This window comes from Panulirus ornatus, chromosome 15 (genome assembly GCF_036320965.1).
Source record: "Panulirus ornatus isolate Po-2019 chromosome 15, ASM3632096v1, whole genome shotgun sequence".
Taxonomy (NCBI): Eukaryota; Metazoa; Arthropoda; class Malacostraca; order Decapoda; family Palinuridae; genus Panulirus; species Panulirus ornatus.
In genome coordinates, this window is record NC_092238.1 from 1,588,332 (window position 1) to 1,613,649 (window position 25,318).

General features: G+C 42.7%; 2 protein-coding genes across 4 annotated transcripts in view; one reads left to right on the forward strand and one right to left on the reverse strand.

Annotated features, from left to right (window-relative positions):
- The window catches only part of LOC139753656 (uncharacterized), a 57,094-nt gene that overhangs the window by 10,058 nt on the left and 21,718 nt on the right, over window positions 1-25,318 (forward strand). For all 3 annotated transcript variants that reach the window (XM_071670279.1, XM_071670280.1, XM_071670283.1), the window contains exon 2: window positions 9,393-9,514. The gene's annotated coding sequence lies outside the window, so the exon portion shown is untranslated. The remainder of the gene's footprint in view (window positions 1-9,392; window positions 9,515-25,318) is intronic.
- Window positions 14,905-25,318, reverse strand: part of LOC139753653 (uncharacterized) — a 46,353-nt gene continuing 35,939 nt past the window's right edge. Inside the window, exon 8 of the mRNA XM_071670274.1 lies at window positions 14,905-15,788. Within this exon, the coding sequence (XP_071526375.1) occupies window positions 15,676-15,788 (113 nt within the window). The 3' untranslated portion in view covers window positions 14,905-15,675. The remainder of the gene's footprint in view (window positions 15,789-25,318) is intronic.

The window sequence follows — 25,318 nt, forward strand, 5'->3', positions numbered from 1 at the left end:
GTGAAACTCTCCGGTGAAAACTATGTTATGCTTAACACCGAGTAAATCTCCCGATGGTGGTGAGGCAGTGGCGTCCGTCCTCAGATGGCTTATGTAACTTGCCTCAGATCTCCTGTATGCGTACAACAATAGTCTCAAGTCTCCTGTAATGTCTTGTGTACGCTATAGTATGTCGGGCATTAACTACAGTACGAGGAGAAGTATGTGAACTGTGTCTCTCGAGGCACATGGTTCTGTATACTGTGGATCAGGTGTGTGTGTGTCATGGTTTGTCCAGGTGTGTACAGAACCCTAACAACACACACACCTGGGATCACAGACATGATGATCAAGTCTAAGTATAGTCGTTTTTGTTGTTTCCGTCAACAGCAGCCAGTTCATTGTGCAGCCTTGGCTCTGCTGTGAGCGGTAACATAGGAGGATTACGGAGGTGATAAAGGGTCTTTGTCAGACGCCAGTGGCCGGGTAATCATGGTATTATACAGTACAAAGTTGCCAGATTACATAAGCTGACAGGATTTTTGTAGTCTCACCAACATGCAAAACGTGTTAGGTATCTCACCAGTAACGATGAAATGTTGTTGTTTCTTTACACGTCTCTGTTAATAGGTCAGTTATCTCACGGATGGTATACCGTAATAAACAATACAGCTGATGAATATTTCCAGGGAAGTTAAAGTGCCAGTGATACCTATAACGTAGCATTCATGTAGCCGTAACAACACTGTAAAATCTTCTGATCTTCCTACTTTACCTGTTTACAACTGGATGTGCTCCTACCTGTCTCCACTCGTTTTCTCCTGATTACCTTTGTTAACTTCGGTTTTGTTCAGCAGCCTCTTTACCTAGTGTAAACTTGGCAAAGGCATAAGTTTCGTCATGTTCTCAAAACCTGTGATTTGACGCTCTCTACCAGTAATGCTTGTAAGTGTAGGTGGCTTCAGATGCAAGAACAGTGTGTCCTGCTCTTGGGTTATTAAGTGCGTTTAGTTAGGACAGAGGCGGGGTCACATGTGATTACATTTTCTTTGGCTGAAGTTTCTGTTAGGCGAAGAGCGATGAGTATAGAAAACAGTTCAATTTATGAGTCAGAAGATCAATTATTCCTCTTACCATGCCTATGTGTTCTACCGCCATTGGTCTGAATTAGAACAGCAACACCTGCAGCCCTCCTAGTGGTCGAAGTGAGAGCCGTCACTGTGCAATGTTGATTTCAGGTTGAAGTTTATGTATGTGCTCCAAAGCGCTGGCTGTGGTGACGGTTGGGATTGTAAGCTGGTCGGTAACGGTATGGTGGTGTCAAGGGAGTTATATGCCTGGGCGGCAGGAAGTGGTCTCATCGGTAACCAGTGCTGGAGGTATGGTAATTTATTTTCGGACTTTATGTGGGCCAACTACGGCAGTTTAGACACACTAACATCAGCGCTGTGATTAGGATTGTACTTTGCCACAACTAGCACAGCTGTGAGTCCCAGACATTATGCTGTAGTTCCTGGACAGCAGCTGCAGAACTTGGCCCCGAGGTATTTAAATATCTAAAAGGACAGCCTGAGTCCTGCATCGTACACCCGTGTTCTCTCGACGACCTCCCTACCACACTCAGCATTGTGGCGTCCATCTGTACCACATAGTTCTGCCGTCCATCTGTACCATACTGATTTGTGACGCATGTCTGTGCCACAGTGTTATGAGACGTCTCTTCCACACTACCAGTGTCATGGTTTTGTTTCGTTGTTAAGGGTTTACGTGCTGGCACAAAGGTCGTTCGAGTGTCCTAAAAGATTTTTCCATATAAAGCTTGCCCCTTGACTACCCTTGCGTGTGGCTCTGTCCGCCTGGGGTCTGTATTTAGGCGGTGCGTGCGTAGATTGAAGTCATAAGTGTATAAATGAAAGCTAGAATAAGCGCTGCGTGGGGTAAATAAACACAGTAACCACACACCACCATCAGTAAGATTTTGAGTAATAGGGACAGGTGAAGGCTGAGGGAAGAGAGCTGGACGAGTGAGGGGAAGACGGTGAGTGTTGAACGTGCGAGCACTCTGCGCCATGAGGTGAGAGACGCATATTCAGTGTACCATGTATGCACATTGAACGTTTGCCTTCCCTGTGTACAGTGTTGGTATGCACGACTGCAGTGCAACGCTTGACCCGATCCACTTGTTATGTATCCTCTCTAGAGATGGATCTTCATGTCACCCAGTTGTACATTTGACAGTGAATGACAAATACAGTAATTACATGCATTACATTGATGCTTTTTCAGGGTGTCTGTAACTCTGTCCGCTCTCATCGTCAGCTGCAGCAGAGGATGTGAAGCAAGGCTGCGCCCTGCAGCAGACATAACAACAGACAGATGACGGGTCTGCTCTGGAGGAATCACTTCTGTATCATAATGTCTCCTGGCAACACTTTCCTTTATCTTTCGTGGGAACCATCCGACTAGGATTACTTGTCCATTTATAAACCAACTACTGAAGTATAAACCTTTTTCTAGTGTATGAGACTTTCCCTAAACCTTGTGTGATGGTTTATGGTACATTGGTTTCACGCTGGCCAGAGACAGATGTTTCCGACAGAAAATACAGTAAAGCTTTAAGGAAAAGTCTGTAGAAAATGATCGTAAGTTTTAGCTGCCTGCGATAAAGCAGTTTGCCGCCATTGCCCTAGGTAAGGTTTAAGGCGGGAGGAGAAAGGAAAAAGTCGTATGAGACACAGCCACGAATAAGAGGAATTCCTGGAAATCTGGAGCCAGGGTCGTTGTTGTGCTCATAACGATGTTAATTGCTGGTTAAGCCAGCAGTATGGTCGGAACACAGGGCCACAGAGTCAATATATCACCCATAATGTAGCGTCGCTTTTGTGTTTTGTTTCAGACTTTAAAAATGTCTTAACCTTTTGAGGTCAGTTAATTTAAACCTCTTTTGTAACGCTGATGTTGTTTGTCGTCAGGCTAACCCCTCTGAACACGACGACGGTACGACCTTTGACACGACCACACGACCCTTGTGCATGAAGGCCTGAACTTTGACCTGACTCATATGGGTCAAATTCGGGGTCAGCTTAGGGGTCACCAGGGATTAAGCTGTCATAATGTAGGAGGTGGATGGAAAATGTTGTGTGGATGAAGTCAACTATTGGGCAGAGGTTCGACCTTCCACACCGACCACAGTGGTTACTGTTGTGAGTGATGATGTGCGACATCTGTTTATGTGGTACGGGGGAGACACCTCGACACTCGCGTAGCCGGTGTCTTAATCTTGTGTGTGTGTGTGTGTGTGTGTGTGTGTGTAGACACACACACACACACATCAGCTTGAGCCCTGGTACCTCGTAGGGATGTAGTGATGCTGGCCATGCCGCCTGCTGGAGTTATAAACGTCAAACATAGAATGGAGTCGTTAGATACACAAGAAGGAATCATCGTACGTCCACCGACAGCTGTAACTGGCGGTGGACCAGCCAGGTGACGACCCCGTCATGCTGAGTGATTTTTGTGTGAAGTTAATAAGTTGGTGAGCGAGCACTTGATCCTCTGCCTCTGTTGGTGAAGTGTTCATTACTGTCCCACTCACCAGCTGGAGCCATGGCTGATATACTGAAATTTGGTGAATAATCAACAAAATATTTTTAACTTCAGGTTAATCAGTATTCGTGCACTGATGATTTCCGTCCCTGATCTTTGATATTTTTACACATTAAAACATGAAGTATGTTGCCTTCCTAATGAAATCAAAAGTGGAAATCAAAGCATATCTAACGTTTGTAGATAGAGACTCTACCTACAAAGCACATGTTATTTCTAACTGCTTAAAAATACTTTCTCGCACGACCACAAACGAAGTATGAATAACTGTATTAAAGATTTCTCGTTAAAAAGAATCTACTGTTCTCTACTACTTGATTTTGGGATATTATGTCATTGTTGTTGTTGGCGGAGAGTTGTACCTGATCCCTTTATTTACGTATACCCTCCACCATCAGCTTATGAAGACGTAGCACGTGTGTTTACGTCTGGTACAATCAGATGATCATACTGTGACGCGCGTTTACACCTGGTGCCTCAGCTGATCATACCGTGGCACGTGTTTACACCTGGTGTCATCTACCTACGCTAGACTTTACCATATCAAGATGGTCTTGGTATTTGGTTAAATTTTGAGAGACGGGTTTTGATAGGATTGTTCAGACTGACTTGATTAAATTAGGTTTATGTACATTAGATCTAGTTTGGTTAACATTATTAAGGTTAATGTTAGTTATAATGGTCTTTGCAGGTCTGCTGATTGTGATGCGAGCAGGTTAACGCTGGGTAGGGGAGATCTGTATCGAATTTGGCTGTATTGTCTCCTGCTTTGTACTCGTGATGGGCAGTCATGAAATGTGTATAAACCTTCATCTTTTGTGGGGTAAAAAAGATTATCATTTCCATTTATCTTTTTAGAGTGGAGGAGAGGAATTGATTCTGTAATGATGATGTGAACTTTAAAGTTTTTAGATTTACAAAGGGAAAATTGTACGCTGCATTTGCACAGTCTTGACTTTATTTGAATTGTAGAGAGAAAATGTATAAATAAAATGAAGGGTATTAAGGAACTGCTAACAACCAAGCTTTACTAATTTGTTTTGGAAAGTTTTGGTAAACTTTGGCCGCCACTACCCCCAGGGTGTCAGCTGTACAAACCCTCCAGTCAGACGAGGGGAATTTATGTCTCCAAACTTTCAAACTAATCTGATTTGTGGAGGGAGTGTCAAAGGGAGAACGGGACACCTCCTACCTCTAACCCCAAGCTACATGTCCTGTCGGGCGGGGATGGTCGGTGATGGCAACACTGTGGGCGGGGGTGGTCGGTGATGGCAACACTGGAAGGGCCACAAACGCCTATGGCCAACGCTGTCCTTATGAAAAGGATGACGCGGGTCCAAACTTGCATAGAGTCTACATGACTATTGTAATGTCAGTTCTTATCACAGATGCATCACAGTATAGTGTATATTGACATTTTTCCGGTATTGTAATGTGATATGGACCACTACTTTATAGTCATGATACATTATATGACGTACACACACACACACACACACACACACACACACACACACACACGATAAATTGTCTGAAATAGAAATCCATGTCATCCTCACCCAGAACAACAATGTTGTTTAATATTTTCGTATGTTCCTTGGGAAATATAAAGACACGTAAATAGGTGTGTGTGTGTGTGTGTGTGTGTGTGTGTGTGTGTGTGTGTGTGTGTTTAGCATCATATTGCCTCAGCCTCACCTCTGGCACTGGTGCGAGAGTGAGGCAGGTACGGCTGACAGGGTCGGCAGGTACTGAACCACCGGGTGGCTACAGCTCCGCATTTTATTAGATTTTCCTGCTGGAGGAACTCCAAGGAAGACGTCCGGTGAGCTGGTCTCTCTCTCTCTCTCTCTCTCTCTCTCTCTCTCTCTCTCTCTCTCTCTCTCTCTCTCTCTCTCTCTCTCTCTCAGTACGGCACGGAGATATGCTCGTCTGTGACCCGCCGTTACATAATGTTTACAAATTACTTCCTTGTAATTGGTCTTCCTTACCAGCCCCCACGCTGCAGGAGCCTCCCTCTACCCTCACCCCTCGTGTGCTCCTTGACCCACACCCCTCGTGTGCTCCTTAACCCTCACCCCTCGTGTGCTCCTTGACCCTCACCCCTTGTGTGCTCCTTGACCCACACCCCTCGTGTGCTCCTTGACCCACACCCCTCGTGTGCTCCTTGACCCTCACCAGGGCTCGTGCGATACTTGTAGCCATAAGTGCCTTTAGGGTTGACAAGGAAACATCTATATACAGAAATATAGCTATACTTTAATATTACGGTACAGAGGCACAGGCTAGCGTGGTGGTCAAGAATCTGGCTGAGGAGTAACTATGATAGATCTGTACATTGCCTGCCACTCAGAACGAGGCCTGTACGGGACCTGCAGGATGGGATAGCCAACTTTAGTCAGGTAAGCAGCGTCATACATCGGCTGGGCTACCTACCTCCTGACTTCAAGGAATGATTTCATTCCTAATGTTTACGTAAATTAGCCTTAATACAAGTGGGATATCATAGACCAGTTTACAAAACATTATACTTAGCTGAAATTCCAGTGGCACAATAAGACGCCAAGCGCATACCGTCGGCAACTCAAGCGTGGGGCCGTTTTGATAACTGTTTCTTTCCCTACACCTCGAAATTTTAGAACTGTCTACCCTCTCATGTCTTACCCAACAACTACAACCTCGCATATTTCAAAAGGCAAGTTTTTCATTTCTTTCAGTGTTTATGAATACTTTCCTTTGCATCTTCTTTTTCCCCTTCATTAATCTCATTATATTTCAATTATGGCCCGGCCTTGATGTGGACTTTAGTCTGTGATTGGAGCCTCCAATTTAAGAAAAATAAAAACTAGCTTCCCCTGCCAGAGTACTGCAGATGTAGACTCTACACATGTCCTTCTAATAGCTCTAATTAATCTTGTAACTACAACAGTGGACTTCAACTTACACAGCTAAATAAGACAACATTACATATACCTATATTAACTTCTCAAGAAGAACTGAAAATTGTGCTTACACTGGGGTTATGTTATAACTTCTCATATTGACTTGGGTGAAGTGGGGCAGCGTCCAGTCATAAGGGTGGAATGGCTAATAATAGAAAGAATATTGATTAACTCCCACCTCTTCTCGGCAAGAACATGGATGGCGGTGTGTGCAGCAGAGGATGTGATCTCGTTCATAGATCACAGGACCTGGAGGTTCGTGGGAGGGGTTTAAGTTGGTATCTCATCATTATTGTTATCTTGACAGTCCTCAGGTGTTTATCTTCCAGACCCTCCAGGTCATGTTTAGAAGAGGACACAAGGGTCTGCAGGAGGACACGGGGGTCTACAGGAGGGCATAGGAATCTATAGGAGGACACGGGGGTCTACAGGAGGACACGGGGGTGTACAGGAGGGCACAGTGGTTTACAGGAGGACACATATAGGATTGCGAGTCTAGGTAAGGTGTCCTGGAGTGTGTCTTGGGATGTCAAGTTAAAGATAAGTGACACGTACAGAAGAACAAACTCTGAAACAAGACCGAGATCGATTCCTAGTATGTTATTGTTGACGAACAACGACACAACCAGACTGAGGCCTCTGTTCTGGCCGCCTGGAAGGAAACCTGGCAACACCAGGGAATCAAGTACCTCACAGCCTTCCGCCACAGTCTGCTGTTGTTGACGTTCGAATACCTGGCCTCCATCTCTGACGAGGACCACTTGAGCTCACCAAAAAGTTATGATACAACGGATGGGATTATGCTTAATGTTAACGCGTGGAGACATATGGAAAGGGTTTCGTTAGGGATGATAAAATTTTGAGGTAGGGCGATGAGTGGAGGTGAGTCAGGGCGTGGGTGGAAGTGTCAGGGCGTAGGTGGAGGTGAGGCAAGGCATCACCAACGGGGTGAGACACGTCGCTTCATAACATTATAATGATAGTAGAGATAGGAATGATATCTGAAGAATGCATTATTTATTGATTTTACTACCAGTACAACTACTGCGACTACTACTAAATGGTACTGCTACAACTAATACTGCTACTGTTACTACCACTATCACTGCCGCTACTACATTTACTGCTGTTATTGCTACTAATACTACTACTGTTACCATTACTGCTACTTCATGCGTTCGTCCTCATATGGACACCTGTGGTGTAGCCGTGAGCGTTCCTGACCGTGACGCATTCGCGAGCCGCCCGAGGCAGTCGGTCCACAGTCAACCCAGCTGTTCAACCACTTATATATATATATATATATATATATATATATATATATATATATATATATATATATATATATATATATATATATATATATTCTTTTCTTTTCTTTTAAACTATTCGCCATTTCCCGCGTTAGCGAGGTAGCGTTAAGAACAGGACTGGGCCTTTTTTGGAATATCCTCACCTGGCCCCCTCTGTTCCTTCTTTTGAAAAAAAAAAAAAAGCGAGAGGGGAGGATTTCCAGCCCCCCGCTCCCTCCCCTTTTAGTCGCCTTCTACGACACGCAGGGAATACGTGGGAAGTATTCTTAATCCCCTATCCCCAGGGATAATATATATATATATATATATATATATATATATATATATATATATATATATATATATATATATATATATATATATATAATGATGGGAGTGAAGCGTCGATCTACTAAGATGATTCCTGGAATCCTAAGAGAGCAGATTAAACGACTCTAATCTACTAGTACATATCTTAGAAAAGATAAGGCTGAGGTGATCGAGCACAAGTAATCAAAATTATGAAAGGCTTGATAATCTTGGTCTCTCAAGCTACTTAAGACTTGATTCGTCTGATTTTGTAGACAGTAATGCATACAAACTAATCGGCAAACGTTTTACCTCGAATGAGGCGAAGTACTTTTTCTTCAACAGGATTGTTAACACATGGAACGATCTGCCAGTCAGTTTGGTTGAAAGCAGTACTATGGATACGTCCGATAATAGATTTGATAAATATTTCGCTTAAATTCCACGACTTGCATTATTTGCACCTCCTTAGTCACACTGACAGTTGACAAGTTATTGTCTTTGACTTTTCTGTATACCATCCAACATTTACCATACTAATCTGTGTTTCCGACATCATCCACTGTCACAGACAGCCTCGAAAAGACTCAGTGATCTGTTGCTGTTTGAATTTCCTTGTATTCCTTTGATATGGTGTTTCCGTGAACACTGTATAACAGTGGGAAGTTCTGCTCCCCCCCCCCCCCCCCCACACACACACACCGTCGTCTATGATGAGGACATGTCATCGACAGAAATTGGAAAGCCTGTTTGACAACTTTTCAAGATATTCCCTTGATACACGTGGCTAGCTAGTAGGTCGCTCCCAGCTGTCGAAGACTTTTCTCATATTACCAGTTGTCGAGTGTCGTACACGGGGAACATGGATCAGTAGTGTTCTGTGGCCAGAGGCTTCCATTACATACGTTCCTCTAATGACCTGTTCATTTTCCTCTGTTACTACTACCTGTTCATGTCCCTCTGTTGTTACTTGTTCAATTCTCTGTTGCTACTAGTTCATATCCCTTTGATACCTGTTATTTTTCGTTGAGAGTTGTCATGTCCCTCTGTTATTACCTGTTCATGCCCATCTTTTATCACTAGTTTATGATCTTGTTATTTCTACTAATGTTACTTGTTCGTTTACTGTAGACTAGTCGATAGTCCATTTGTCCGTACTGCTCCAAGGCTTTTCAGTTGAAGCTTTAATAAATGGAGGTAACCCTGACACTGTACACTGGCTCTCAGGAAAATCTAAACCAAGTTTTTTTTTTTACTATTCCAGTTAAAAGATGGCGTTGCTGCAGAGCGAGAACAGTGAGGGTGTGTGGGTTGTTGAAACTTTTGTTTCCTACCCCGCGGGACGCACGACATCATCATCCATCTTTTTAACGGGTTCGCTTTAAGGTAAGTGCCCGCATCATCTGTTCCTGCCTGGTATTTCCCCATGTGTTGTTTTACTTCTGCTAGCCATGCCACTAGTCTTGTACCGTCGCCTGGATCCTATGATTGTAATAGTTTACTGTATGATGCTGGATTCTGATACATTTATATTTGTGTGTCGTTGTGTTTGTGTATAATCCGGTGTTGAATTTGTGGTTGTTTTCTCGGTAACTGGTTTATTTTAACTGAGTTACGTTTAGTGGAATTGGTGACTGGAAGTCTTCCCCTCCCATGATATTCATTTTCCAGCCGACACCAAGTACGTCCCTCCACTTGAGGACGGTACTCCACGTTGCTCTTACCTGGATGATGATTTGAAATAGTAGTACGTTGTGTCAGCTGGTCCGAATGGCGCCTCGCTGGTCAGCTTGGATCACGGACACTTCATGATCCCGACCAGTTTGAATTAGTAGTGAAACACACACACACACACACACAAAAAGGAATCTGTCAGAGAGAGAGACGTGAGAACACGTCCCCAGCCTGCCGGCAGAATCCCACATCAGGAGAATACTACAAGAGACAGACACACGTTGTCTCCCGGCAAATATTAGATTAGCATTCAAGCAATAGCTATTTAAAGCATACATTCAGGATGCTGTTCACATCCTACATAAGGCCAAAATTAGAAAATTTTTCTCAATATGATCTGCTTCTCATGCTTATCTGAAGAGAAGGATCTGATCCCCTTGTTTACCTGCACTAGGGGATTACCTGGACCATAGGATGTACCTCTGTTCGCCAGGAAAGTGGATTTAATACCTTAGCTCGTCTGGACATTAGAATCCGATTCCCAGGTCTCATTGACAGGATCATCTGATCCCTTTGTTCACCTGGACAGTAGGCCATGATCCCCTTCAAACGATTTGCTCAACAAGAAGGCGGAATTTGATCATGTTCACCTGAATTGGAGGATATGATCCACTTGTTCTCCGGAACTGTGGGATCTGTTCCTCTTTTCACCTGAGCAGTGGAATCTGCTCATCTTGTTCACCTGGACAGTAGCTTCAGATCCTTAATTATATGACATGATCTAGAACATGTTACCTATATTAGCGACAGGGTCTGACCTGATTTCTCATCTTGTTAACAGATATGTTTGACATATACCTTAATTAGGAAAATTTTCGACCTAACGTTTTTCAGAATTAATTAAACTAGTGTAGATGATTAATTCCTTCACGTGCATGTCAGCTATAACATGTTCATGTATATATAGGGATAGGGAAGAAAGAATACTTCCCACGTATTCCCTGCGTGTCGTAGAAGGCGACTAAAAGGGGAGGGAGCGGGGGGCTGGAAATCCTCCCCTCTCACTTTTTTTTTTAATTTTCCAAAAGAGGGAACAGAGAAGGGGCCCAGGTGAGGATATTCCCTCAATGGCCCAGTCCTCTGTTCTCAACGCTACCTCGCTAATGCGGGAAATGGCGAATAGTATGAAAGAAAAGAAAGAAATATATATATATATATATATATATATATATATATATATATATATATATATATATATATATATATATATATATATATATATATATATATCATGCCACAAGCATCTTTTGCACAATCCATCACTGATTCCCTAAATACATCCCATTCTTCCCCCACTCCCCTTACTTCCATTGTTCTCACCTTTTTCCATTCTGTACTCAGTCTCTCCTGGTACTTCCTCACACAAGTCTCCTTCCCAAGCTCACTTACTCTCACCACCCTTTTCACCCCAACATTCACTCTTCTTTTCTGAAAACCCATACAAATCTTCACCTTAGCCTCCACAAGATAATGATCAGACATCCCTCCAGTTGCACCTCTCAGCACATTAACATCCAAAAGTCTCTCTTTCGCGCGCCTGTCAATTAACACGTAATCCAATAACGCTCTCTGGCTATCTCTCCTACTTACATACGTATACTTATGTATATCTCGCTTTTTAAACCAGGTATTCCCAATCACCAGTCCTTTTTCAGCACATAAGTCTACAAGCTCTTCACCATTTCCATTTACAACACTGAACACCCCATGTATACCAATTATTCCCTCAACTGCCACATTACTCACCTTTACATTCAAATCACCCGTCACTATAACCCGGTCTCGTGCATCAAAACCACTAACACACTCATTCAGCTGCTCCCAAAACACTTGCCTCTCATGATCTTTCGTCTCATGCCCAGGTGCATATGCACCAATAATCACCCATCTCTCTCCATCAACTTTCAGTTTTACCCATATTAATCGAGAATTTACTTTTTTACATTCTATTACATACTCCCACAACTCCTGTTTCAGGAGTGGGAGGTGGGTTGATTAGAAAGGGTAGTGAGTGGTGGGATGAAGAAGTAAGATTATTAGTGAAAGAGAAGAAAGAGGCATTTGGACGATTTTTGCAGAGAAAAAATGCAATTGAGTGGGAGATGTATAAAAGAAAGAGACAGGAGGTCAAGAGAAAGGTACAAGAGGTGAAAAAGAGGGCAAATGAGAGTTGGGGTGAGAGAGTATCACTAAAATTTAGGGAGAATAAAAAGATGTTCTGGAAGGAGGTAAATAAAGTGCGTAAGACAAGGGAGCAAATGGGAACTTCAGTGAAGGGCGCAAATGGGGAGGTGATAACAAGTAGTGGTGATGTGAGAAAGAGATGGAGTGAGTATTTTGAAGGTTTGTTGAATGTGTTTGATGATAGAGTGGCAGATATAGGGTGTTTTGGTCGAGGTGGTGTGCAAAGTGAGAGGGTTAGGGAAAATGATTTGGTAAACAGAGAAGAGGTAGTAAAAGCTTTGCGGAAGATGAAAGCCGGCAAGGCAGCAGGTTTGGATGGTATTGCAGTGGAATTTATTAAAAAAGGGGGTGACTGTATTGTTGACTGGTTGGTGAGGTTATTTAATGTATGTATGACTCATGGTGAGGTGCCTGAGGATTGGCGGAATGCGTGCATAATGCCATTGTACAAAGGCAAAGGGGATAAGAGTGAGTGCTCAAATTTCAGAGGTATAAGTTTGTTGAGTATTCCTGGTAAATTATATGGGAGGGTATTGATTGAGAGGGTGAAGGCATGTACAGAGCATCAGATTGGGGAATAGCAGTGTGGTTTCAGAAGTGGTAGAGGATGAGTGGATCAGGTGTTTGCTTTGAAGAATGTATGTGAGAAATACTTAGAAAAGCAAATGGATTTGTATGTAGCATTTATGGATCTGGAGAAGGCATATGATAGAGTTGATAGAGATGCTCTGTGGAAGGTATTAAGAATATATGGTGTGGGAGGCAAGTTGTTAGAAGCAGTGAAAAGTTTTTATGGAGGATGTAAGGCATGTGTACGTGTAGGAAGAGAGGAAAGTGATTGGTTCTCAGTGAATGTAGGTTTGCGGCAGGGGTGTGTGATGTCTCCATGGTTGTTTAATTTGTTTATGGATGGGGTTGTTAGGGAGGTGAATGCAAGAGTTTTGGAAAGAGGGGCAAGTATGAAGTCTGTTGTGGATGAGAGAGCTTGGGAAGTGAGTCAGTTGTTGTTCGCTGATGATACAGCGCTGGTGGCTGATTCATGTGAGAAACTGCAGAAGCTGGTGACTGAGTTTTTTAAAGTGTGTGAAAGAAGAAAGTTAAGAGTAAATGTGAATAAGAGCAAGGTTATTAGGTACAGTTGGGTTGAGGGTCAAGTCAATTGGGAGGTGAGTTTGAATGGAGAAAAACTGGAGGAAGTAAAGTGTTTTAGATATCTGGGAGTGGATCTGGCAGCGGATGGAACCATGGAAGCGGAAGTGAATCATAGGGTGGGGGAGGGGGCGAAAATCCTGGGAGCCTTGAAGAATGTGTGGAAGTCGAGAACATTATCTCGGAAAGCAAAAATGGGTATGTTTGAAGGAATAGTGGTTCCAACAATGTTGTATGGTTGCGAGGCGTGGGCTGTGGATAGAGTTGTGCGCAGGAGGGTGGATGTGCTGGAAATGAGATGTTTGAGGACAATGTGTGGTGTGAGGTGGTTTGATCGAGTGAGTAACGTAAGGGTAAGAGAGATGTGTGGAAATAAAAAGAGCTTGATTGAGAGAGCAGAAGAGGGTGTTTTGAAATGGTTTGGGCACATGGAGAGAATGAGTGAGGAAATATTGACCAAGAGGATATATGTGTCGGAGGTGGAGGGAACGAGGAGAAGTGGGAGACCGAATTGGAGGTGGAAAGATGGAGTGAAAAAGATTTTGTGTGATCGGGGCCTGAACATGCAGGAGGGTGAAAGGAGGGCAAGGAATAGAGTGAATTGGATCGATGTGGTTTACCGGGGTTGACGTGCTGTCAGTGGATTGAATCAGGGCATGTGAAGCGTCTGGGGTAAACCATGGAAAGCTGTGTAGGTATGTATATTTGCGTGTGTGGACGTGTATGTATATACATGTGTATGGGGGTGGGTTGGGCCATTTCTTTCGTCTGTTTCCTTGCGCTACCTCGCAAACGCGGGAGACAGCGACAAAAAAAAAAAAAAAAGATATATATATATATATATATATATATATATATATATATATATGTGTGTGTGTGTGTGTGTGTGTGTGTGTAATTTGTAATTTTCAGGAGCACATGGATATATTCTGTATAATTCAGTGCTTGACCTGACTTGGGTGAGGTACACCCAGATCCCTTCCTGTTACACACAAGCACATACCACACAGGGTAGGGTTCGGTCTCATGGATCAGGTCTTTGACAGTTTCTTTTCCCGGCTGATGAGAACATTTTGAACGTTTTATGTAAAAAAAAAAAATCGTAAACCAGCTATAGAAGACGTGACGTTGGTTATGAAGGCTTCACTGAGGAAAGTAAATGTTTCTGGGTGTCGGATTGAAATGGTAATGTCGCTCGTCTCTTTTTTTCTTTGGGATTACTTAAGAAGGATGTGAAAGTTATAGGTTTCATCTTTGTTGAAGAGAATCTTATCATAGGCTGTTCACGACACAGTAAATGAACAGCATGTAGCAAATGTCGTGACACAGCAAGACATCACTGTATCGTAGTACTTTAAGCATCACAACTTGCTAAGTTTACCTTAAGCATCACAACTTGCTAAGTTTACCTTATGCTTCACAACTTGCTAAGTTTACCTTATGCATGACAACTTGCTAAGTTTACCTTATGCATCACAACTTGCTAAGTTTACCTTATGCATCACAACTTGCAAAGTTTAACTTGAGCATCATAACTTGCTAAGTTTACCTTAAGTATCATAAATCTGTTAGTTTTAACATTTCACATAATTAATAATTGTCTGACAATTCATATAAAGTTTCCTCGTTCATGGAAATGTTCAGTCTCTCAGACGTGTTTTCCATGCTAGGAGGACTGAGTGATCGCAGGTATAAAGAATGCTACACTGTACATCACAGTTTGTTACAAAAGAACAGCATTTATTCATATACGCAGTTTATATATGTACAAGTTTCATAAAAATAGCGTTATTCAAAAGACCAACTGAGGAAGTGTTTTAATTAATATTACTGCTCCCAAGCCCTTTATAGAACTGATTAAATGGGAAAATGTTTCGTAGTAAAGCCCCGTCTGCAAAATTACATGAGTGGCCAGAGAGCCCACTGGCTGGTCCTATCTCGGGCAGTGTTCGCTCAAGTCAGGTCTTCTTTCATGATCCACATTAAAAAGCTTTTCCCATATATTTACGTGCTGATACTCAACGTGTTAAAAGTGATGTACGGATAATAACATTCAACCAAAAGAAGTAGGATCCATGAAAGCGCCAGGGATTTATTTATAATAAAATTCTGTATATTAAATATCAAATTCTAATATATGTAAAATATCAGTATTGTCAAGAGGTAAACACAGAGAAGACAATCACTGGGTTCTGAAATATGGTTCTGGGCAATTATTGTGACTGGTGTTGTCTCCGATGGATGGCACCAGGCTGCATCACCTGCAAATGCGTGGCACCAAGCCGCAGCTCCTGCTGGTGAAAGGTGCCCCACTGACACCTGCTGCTGGGTGGCACCAGCGTGTGAAACAGTGCTTCCAGTTGGTGGCTGTCGGGCCCGTCCGTCAGTCGTGGCCGGTCCTCCGGCGCCAGCACCACACCACGGAGCGACAGCCTGAGGCTGAGCCATGCAGTAGTGGTCGGGGCAGGCGCAGGTACTCTCTACTTGAGGCCCAACAGCTGCTTCTCCCTCTGTTTCTTCTGCACCATGTCCACGTTGCGCTCCTTCCACGTGCTCTTCCTCAGCTTGATGGGACGCGACCCAACGTACTTTCCTGCAAGAGCGACAACAAAAATACTTAATAAAACATCACATTCATCTTAAACCCAAGAGTCAGTAACATGGTGGTGGGGGAGGGGAAAATGTGCGTAACATAAAAGTCTTGTATGTGATTTCTGAGACAGACTTTGGCACACACACAGTCATATGACATTCTTGCCCACGACATACAAAAGTAGTCTTCCATATCATACCCCTCTCATGCAACGGTAGAATGATTTTACTTCAATTACAGTCCATCTGCATATATACTTAAACTCATTCACACATATTAATGTTACATATGCTCATGTATATACAGTAAGGAGGGTTCCCCGTCACAGCCAAAAGAGAGGGATTGGTAGATGGGGTGACTGTCTTTTTGGACTGTTAGAAAAGGGGGAAAAATTATTTATTATTATTATTATTATTATTATTATTATTATTATTATCATTATTATTATACAACGCAAAAACCCGTTTGACAATCGGGTCCTGGGGCTATAAAGTTAAGACCCTGCCATCCAGAGACTCCTGCAGCTCCAAGGTTGCGCTACGTTCAGGAACAACGACAGGATGGACTCCTCTGTAGTGAGATCACTGACGAGGCACAACTCTCGTCAACTGACGGTGGTACAGTCTCGCACAAGGTGTCTTCTTACTGGTGTGTATCCTCAAGGAGGCGGAGCTTGGGGACATAGGTGGTATATATATATATATATATATATATATATATATATATATATATATACATATATATATATATATATATATGTGTGTGTGTGTGTGTATGGGGGTGGGTTGGGCCATTTCTTTCGTCTGTTTCCTTGCGCTACCTTGCAAACGCGGGAGACAGCGACAAAAAAATATATATATATATATATATATATATATATATATATATATATATATATATATATATATATATATATATTGTATATAGTTACCCAGAATTATGCCTGTAGTTACGTGGGTATGAGCATGGATTCATCCTTCATTAACAGTCTTCTCGCCCACATTCAGTGAGGATTAATTACGAAATCACCTGGCGACAAAATACCGCCATTTTACCTTTCTAGCACATTATGGGCGTAGACGTTTTTCCTGCAACTATAAAGTAACACAGTAATCAGGTTGACGATGCTATTATCGCATATAATGAAGGTGTTGGAGTATATAAAACCCAGGTTCATAGGTCATCGCTCTACGAGCAATGAACTTCGTCAATACGTAGTTTTGTGTGTGTGTGTGTGTGTGTGCCTGCCCTTACAAACAGTATTCACACATTCGGTTCATTATGAAAGTTACCTTTGGTGAGGCTGTATCATCGTCAGTTTACCTCAGCAGTTTATTGTTTACGAATTTCTCGCTTCCAAGTCCTACCTGTCCCCGCTACTACGTACAGCGCAGCCTCGACTTTCCAGGAGCCCTTTGAAAGGGGTCTTGAGGATATATATAATATATATATATATATATATATATATATATATATATATATATAGATGCACCCTTTTTAAAGGGTTGTTTTTCACATAAAAATATACATTAATCCGTGAAGATTATTAATGTATCGTGAGTCTAGAAGACTACGCATCGTGTGTGTGTGGTAGTGGTGGTGAGCACAACGTCACCAGGAGTTGTCAAACAAGAATATCACCAGGAATAACGCACACCTCCAGCGTCACCTGCTACTCTACCTCGCTAATTAACGCATTTTTGGTTTTGGTCTCCATGTCACTGTCGGAATGCGAATTACGTACTTTTTCTATTTCGTCATTTTTTTTCTAGAGCATAATGAGAGCTGTGCTTCATATCCCCGGTGCAGAAATGTTAGGAGTCCTCATTTATGAACGCTTCTAGTGGGAGAGCTGCAGGGGTATTACTGATGCAAGTGGAGGCGCGCCACTTCTTCGTCATTTCACTTACTGGAAATCATGGAAAGTGCGCTCCATCATATACAACATTACACACAACACTGGATGTATATACCTGTTGGTACTGTAAGGGGAGCGAGTGTTAAACTTCTTTACTATTAAACAACTTTTTAGACCTTTCTCTGTGATAGTATGTATGTTCCGGGTAATATACGTGAAACTCCCCTGTAAAGATGATGAATGACAGAAGCAGCCATCCTGAGTCATTTTGAAGCAGTTCTGTGCGAGGAGAAACGCGCCATAATGAAGCAGGATGTGTGGGGTTTGTCATCTACTAATGTTTCCGAGACTACTTCACCACATGACCCAACACCCACGTAACGATAACCATGATCTACCAACACGGTGGAGCTGTGCTTCAAATATTTCACTGAAAGAAATAATAATTCACTTTCCACTGAACGTGGCACTCGTTCAACGTAATAATAAGCCCTGAAGTTGTAACAGTTTTAAAGATGACACAAAATGATCCAAGCTAGTTCAAAGCCGGCCCGAGTTGGCATGGAACAAACGAAGAAATGGCCTCATTCGCCCACATCAATGTCTGTCATGAAATTACCCGTAGGCAACACCTGCAGTGAAATTTATGCGTGCTGGTCCTAACTCTGAGAAAGTCTTATTCATCACCAACAAATTTTCTCTTCAATTCTTATCACGAGCTATCCTGACAAAACAAAATTTAATACGGAAGCACCATTAATACTTGTCACCCATTCCCTTAACTTCCTAGAGCGAACAAACAAATGACAAAGAGCAAAAGAATGTGTTTCCCGGCCATTACAACATTTTGACACAGTTGTAAAATAATATCCCCTCCTCCCGGGGAGGGGGCAATGCTAGTATCCTTTGCAGGTAATATATATATATATATATATATATATATATATATATATATATATATATATATATATATATATATATATATATATATATATATATTACCGTACATCGTTACGCCAGACTCCACCCCCCCCCCCCATCACAACCATGATCACAACATCCAGACCAGCTGTTAACGGCAAAATGTTATATGTAGATCCTCAAATGGCAGCAGTTAAGCGGACACATAAAACTCTGCGGCCAGTCAAGCTGCATTAAGTAACTTGTGCGAAAACCGCAACCCTGCATACCAAATACCGCTACAGCCAGTACCCTCCGAGACTTGACGGCACAACACAGGCCACACCCGCCACTGAAAAATATGCTGAATGTTCTGACGAAGTCTGGAACGAAAAGACGATCGCAGACGAACCGGAAAGAGAAAATTATATATATCATCCATGGGAGAAAGAATACTTCCCACGTATTCCCTGCGTGTCGTAAAAGGCGACTGAAAAAGGAACAGAGAAGGGGGCCAAGTGAAGATTTTTCCTTTGTTTTTGACGCTACCTCGGTAATGAGGGAAATGGTGAATATGTACAAAAGTAATATATATATATATATATATATATATATATATATATATATATATATATATATATATATTATATTTATTTGTTTATTTTGCTTTGTCGCTGTCTCCCGCATTTGCGAGGTAGCGCAAGGAAACAGAAGAAAGAAATGGCCCAACCCACCCCCATACACATGTATATACACACACGTCCACACACGCAAATATACATACCTATACATCTCAATGTACACATATATATACACACACAGACACATACATATATACCCATGCACACAATTCCCACTGTCTGCCTTTATTCATTCCCATCGCCACCTCGCCACACATGGAATACCATCCCCCTCCCACCTCATGTTAGCGAGGTAGCGCTAGGAAAAGATAACAAAGGCCCCATTCGTTCACACTCAGTCTCCAGCTGTCATGCAATAATGCCCGAAACCACAGCTCCCTTTCCACATCCAGGCCCCACACAACTTTCCATGGTTTACCCCAGACGCTTCACATGCCCTGATTCAAACCACTGACAGCACGTCAACCCCGGTATACCACATCGATCCAATTCACTCTATTCCTTGCCCGCCTTTCAACCTCCTGCATGTTTAGGCCCCGATCACTCAAAATCTTTTTCACTCCATCTTTCCACCTCCAATTTGGTCTCCCACTTCTCCTCGTTCCCTCCACCTCCGACACATATATCCTCTTGGTCAATCTTTCCTCACTCATTCTCTCCATGTGCCCAAACCATTTCAAAACACCCTCTTCTGCTCTCTCAACCACACTCTTTTTATTTCCACACATCTATCTTACCCTTACATTACTTACTCGATCAAACCACCTCACACCACACATTGTCCTCAAACATCTCATTTCCAGCACATCCACCCTCCTGCGCACAACTCTATCCATAGCCCACGCCTCGCAACCATACAACATTGTTGGAACCACTATTCCTTCAAACATACCCATTTTTGCTTTCCGAGATAATGTTCTCGACTTCCACACATTCTTCAATGCTCCCAGGATTTTCGCCCCCTCCCCCACCCTATGATTCACTTCCGCTTCCATGGTTCCATCCGCTGCCAGATCCACTCCCAGATATCTAAAACACTTTACTTCCTCCAGTTTTTCTCCATTCAAACTTACCTCCCAATTGACTTGACCCTCAACCCTACTGTACCTAATAACCTTGCTCTTATTCACATTTACTCTTAACTTTCTTCTTTCACACACTTTACCAAACTCAGTCACCAGCTTCTGCAGTTTCTTACATGAATCAGCCACCAGCGCTGTATCATCAGCGAACAACAACTGACTCACTTCCCAAGCTCTCTCATCCACAACAGACTTCATACTTGCCCCTCTTTCCAAAACTCTTGCATTCACCTCCCTAACAACCCCATCCATAAACAAATTAAACAACCATGGAGACATCACACACCCCTGCCGCAAACCTACATTCCCTGAGAACCAATCACTTTCCTCTCTTCCTACACGTACACACGCCTTACATCCTCGATAAAAACTTTTCACTGCTTCTAACAACTTGCCTCCCACACCAAATATTCTTAATGCCTTCCACAGAGCATCTCTATCAACTCTATCATATGCCTTCTCCAGATCCATAAATGCTACATACAAATCCATTTGCTTTTCTAAGTATTTCTCACATACATTCTTCAAAGCAAACAACTGATCCACACATCCTCTACCACTTCTGAAACCACACTGCTCTTCCCCAATCTGATGCTCTGTACATGCCTTCACCCTCTCAATCAATACCCTCCCATATAATTTACCAGGAATACTCAACAAACTTATACCTCTGTAATTTGAGCACTCACTCTTATCCCCTTTGCCTTTGTACAATGGCACTATGCACGCATTCCGCCAATCCTCAGGCACCTCACCATGAGTCATACATACATTAAATAACCTTACCAACCAGTCAACAATACAGTCACCCCCTTTTTTAATATATATATATATATATATATATATATATATATATATATATATATATATATATATATATATATATATATATCATTGTGCTATCTGATCAACTTTGGGATCTCAACATTACACGTATAGTTATGTATGCCACTAAAAAGTCCTGTTTACACGCAAAAGATTCACTTCTGAACAGTTACTTCGGTAATGTTACGGTTAGAGGCCTCCTTCTATGGGGAACTACCCTGGCATATGGGCAGGCTGTAGCTCTACACACAGACGGGAGAGAGTCGAGTACAATGCAGTCTAGCTTGCCAACTCTTCCTACCTTGACCCACCTTCCTTAACGCCGTGCTGTTGGTTCTCGTGCCCCACCTCTGATTACATTACCCTGTTCCTGTCCCCGAGAACCATGAGGTACATCGCATGGTGCTCTGGCAGCCACACCGTCACATCATTAGTCGTTGTCGACTTAAGCGCTGGTTCGTTGTGATACCGACTTCTTTCCTTCTATCGCTAAGCTTTGGAACTCTTCATCTTCCCGTGTCTTTCCCAATACCTTCGTGCTGACTCTTTTCAAGAGCCAGCTATAGCCTGTCACTACCTGGAGATTGTGGTTATAAAAAAACAAACTTTGGCATGGAATGTCAGGTGGCAGAGTGGCGTGTCTCGTATGATGAGTGCAGGCAGGTGTGGCCTCCACCAGCATGAGCAACAGGCGTTAATTAATGTTTTCATGTTAAATTAATGATGTTATCGTGCGGTTAAAAGGCCAACATACAAAGGGTCACCGTGTTATGCCTCTTGCCCAAGGTGACGGGGCCCGGTGGTCAGCCTGACCCGTGTGGTGTGGGTGAGTACGTACACTGCACCAGAGGGAGGGTGTACGCCCTTCTCCCGGAGAACTATTACGCAGGACCCACTTGCGTGTCCCCCAGCCATCACGTGAGCCCACCACCACCGCACCTCCCACGCCAGGCAGGACAGTCAACGCCACGACTGTCTTCTGTTCCTTAACTTTACCTACCCCCCCCCCTCCCCCTCCCCTATAAGAAAAGGGGTGAGGTTACAATAGCAGGGAGGAGGGAGTATACAAGGGGGAGAGACAGACGTACTCGGTGTGTGCAGGTGTCATGGTTTAGACTCATATTGTACTAACAATAATCATAATAACTTTTTACAATAAAATGTACGTATGATACTAAAAATGGTACCGATTCATCGTCCACCCATAACAGTGTCACCACTCTCCCTACATATCCTAGCTTCCTCCTGAGTTTACAATTATCATTATTATTATTATCATTATTATTATTATTATTATGATTATTATTGTTATTATCCTTATCATTATTATTATATGGATTAACTGCAGTGTGTGATGATGGCCATGAAATATTCATGTAATCGAGTAATGGAATTCCACTTCTCATACACCTCAACGTTAGATTCAAAACATGCTTGCAGTAGGCACTTAATGAAAATTAGTTTACAGCTGTCTTGCGATAGTGCTGCCGCTTGTGGTTGCAGAAGACAGACACTATCAAACATGTGTAATTACAACTATGATATCTAAAATATGTCTTACACATAAGTTGTAACTTTGAAGTAACTTAACCATCAATCACCTCTACTTTCTTAAGCCCTTAGCACCACTGAACAACCCCTTGGTATCTGTGGCCCTTGACCCCTAAGGTCAGGCCACCGTGCTCAAGAGACTAAGCTAGTGTCTCGTACTTAAACTTGTCATGATAATAACAGTTTCAGTAAAGTGCCTGTACTTGTATATCGTACCTACAAAACAAAAGCCCTCCAGAAAGCTTACATGTTATCTGTCTCTTGTGTTATGCTCGGTGCAGTAAGCTGGACACACGAACTAGGAGGAAAATGTTATTACGAGAAACATTCCAGTAACGGCAGAGGTCCTGATCGAGGCCAGGCTGGTAAAAAGGAAAATGTGAAGACAAGACGTCAAAGAAAAATCAGAGGATACGCGTATAGACATCAAGTCTATCCCGGTAGCTCAGCTGTAATGAGACAGATTAAGAGAGGCAATCCGACCCGGGAGGCGCAAGGTGATTCCCGTTCTCACTTCACACTCCTCTGTCAGCAGCAGCAGCAGCACGATAAATCAATGACTTACTTCAATACCCTAATACTAACGCAAGCTTCGGTAAGGGGGCGCTCAGCACCCGGAAATACTGGTCATGTCCCTTGGATGGAGATGTCAGCTAGACGTTTGTAGAAGCAGGATTGACCTAAGATTATGTGACATCCCCCCCCCCCCCCCCCGGCGTAGACTCGAAGGATACTCTATTCTTAATATTACGAAAAAATAATAATTAGATGCTCTAAACTACCGGGAAGAAGAGGAACCCTATACAAACATAATAACCAGGCATCAGTTACCCATTTCATTCAAGACACCTCGTTAAGATGACACGTACTGTCATTCACTTGGCTCCTGGCATGAAGTAAGCCAATGGTGAACGGTGTGTAACGAGACGGGGTGTTACGAGGGTTGGCGCTCTCCGGCCACTCCTCCATTCTCTATCACTTCGCTACATATGCTTCAATCATTCACCTTAACTTCCATTTTGCCAGTATCGTGCTCATCTCCTCCTCTGTGTGTATCCATCATTGTGTGTGTAAGGCCGTTCGTCAACCAAGCCTTGACCAGTGTCCGCCCACACCTCCGTTTTCTATATATCACTTTTTTAACCTATCAGTACTGAAAAAGTCAAAAGCATAGCAGAGCGCTATGGACGTCATTCCAAACACATAACTTCCCGCCAAACGTTGAATTTTGCGCATATCTTAGGCTCTGTTTGGGTGGCCATAGATCCCAACCCTAACAAAGATTGTATCAAGAAACAAAACAAATTTTATATTTAGGGGCAATTTTTCCCCGCATCAAAAAAAAAAAAAAAAAAATCCGTATCAGAGCACTGGAGTAGAGACTGAAAAAAAAATCAATGGCACAAAGAATGGGTCAAAAATATCCAGGAGGAGGAAGGGTCGGTATCAACACTCTCTTTCCACTAATTACCGCTCCTTGCCTTGATTACACTCATTCACCTGGTGGACTTAGTTCCTAAGAGTAATTAGGCTGGCCTGATGTCGTGAGATGAGCTGGTAAGTGGGCTGTATACGTGATTGGTACCGATTCATCGTTCACCCATAAAAGTGTGTGTCACCGGCGACTCTCCCATCATATCATAGCTTTCTCCTAAGTTTATTATTATTATCATTATCTTTATTATTAATTAAGGTTTTTGTGTAGGTTGAGGGTGTGGATAGGACGTATGTGTTGTGGTGTAGTTGTCATGAGCGTACTTGGAAGAATTCTTGTCTTACATACACCATATCGTCATTACAACACTCACTCTAACTGACCACCACACTCATCAACGCTTGAGCTCACGCCACAACACGAAAGCACGACACATCCGCTTGTAAACGCTGCAAAACAATATACGTTCAAAATGGGAGGAGGCCAGACAAGCCAATGTTGTGCAGGGTGTATGGGGACACACACACACACACACACACACACACTGTCGTCAGGTGTTGGGGGTGACCTGTCTGGCCAGTTTGCCTTCACTCTCCATCAGTAGTATGCCGGGCGCTCGCCCTGCAGCTGGGGTTGGCTGTGTCTCGTCATCATCATCATCACGTCAAAATTAATAACTTAATTCTGGTGGCCGCCATCAGATTATAACCTGCTCTAATGATGAATATATTCATGCGGACAGCTTAGGAGTGTTACAAGGGGGGCTTCCCATACCTCCCCCTCTTTCCCAAACACACACACACACAATTAAGGGAGAAGATTGTCGTGAAAATTAGTCAGCCAACTGTTGACATCCAATATCAAGACAAAACCTAGCATATCCTTCTCAAGTGTGGTCACCGCACATATAGACAGTCGATATCGCAGATCTCCAGGAAGATAGCAAAGATGGTACCATACCTGTATGGTAAGTTATAGTGAGAGGTTAGAGCCCATAAATTTGTCCATCATGGAAGATGGATGAGTAAGGGGTGATTTAATCACAATCTTTATGTCTTTAAACCAGTACGGTTTGTACAGTGAACAGTTCTTCGAAAGATGCAAAGGTATTACAACCAGGGATCACGCAGTGAAGCAAGAAATTTAAGAAAAATGTAAATAAGTATTTTCATATCAAATGGAATAAGGTAAATAATGCCTTGTGAATACTATTAATACAGAAAAGTTTAATCTATACG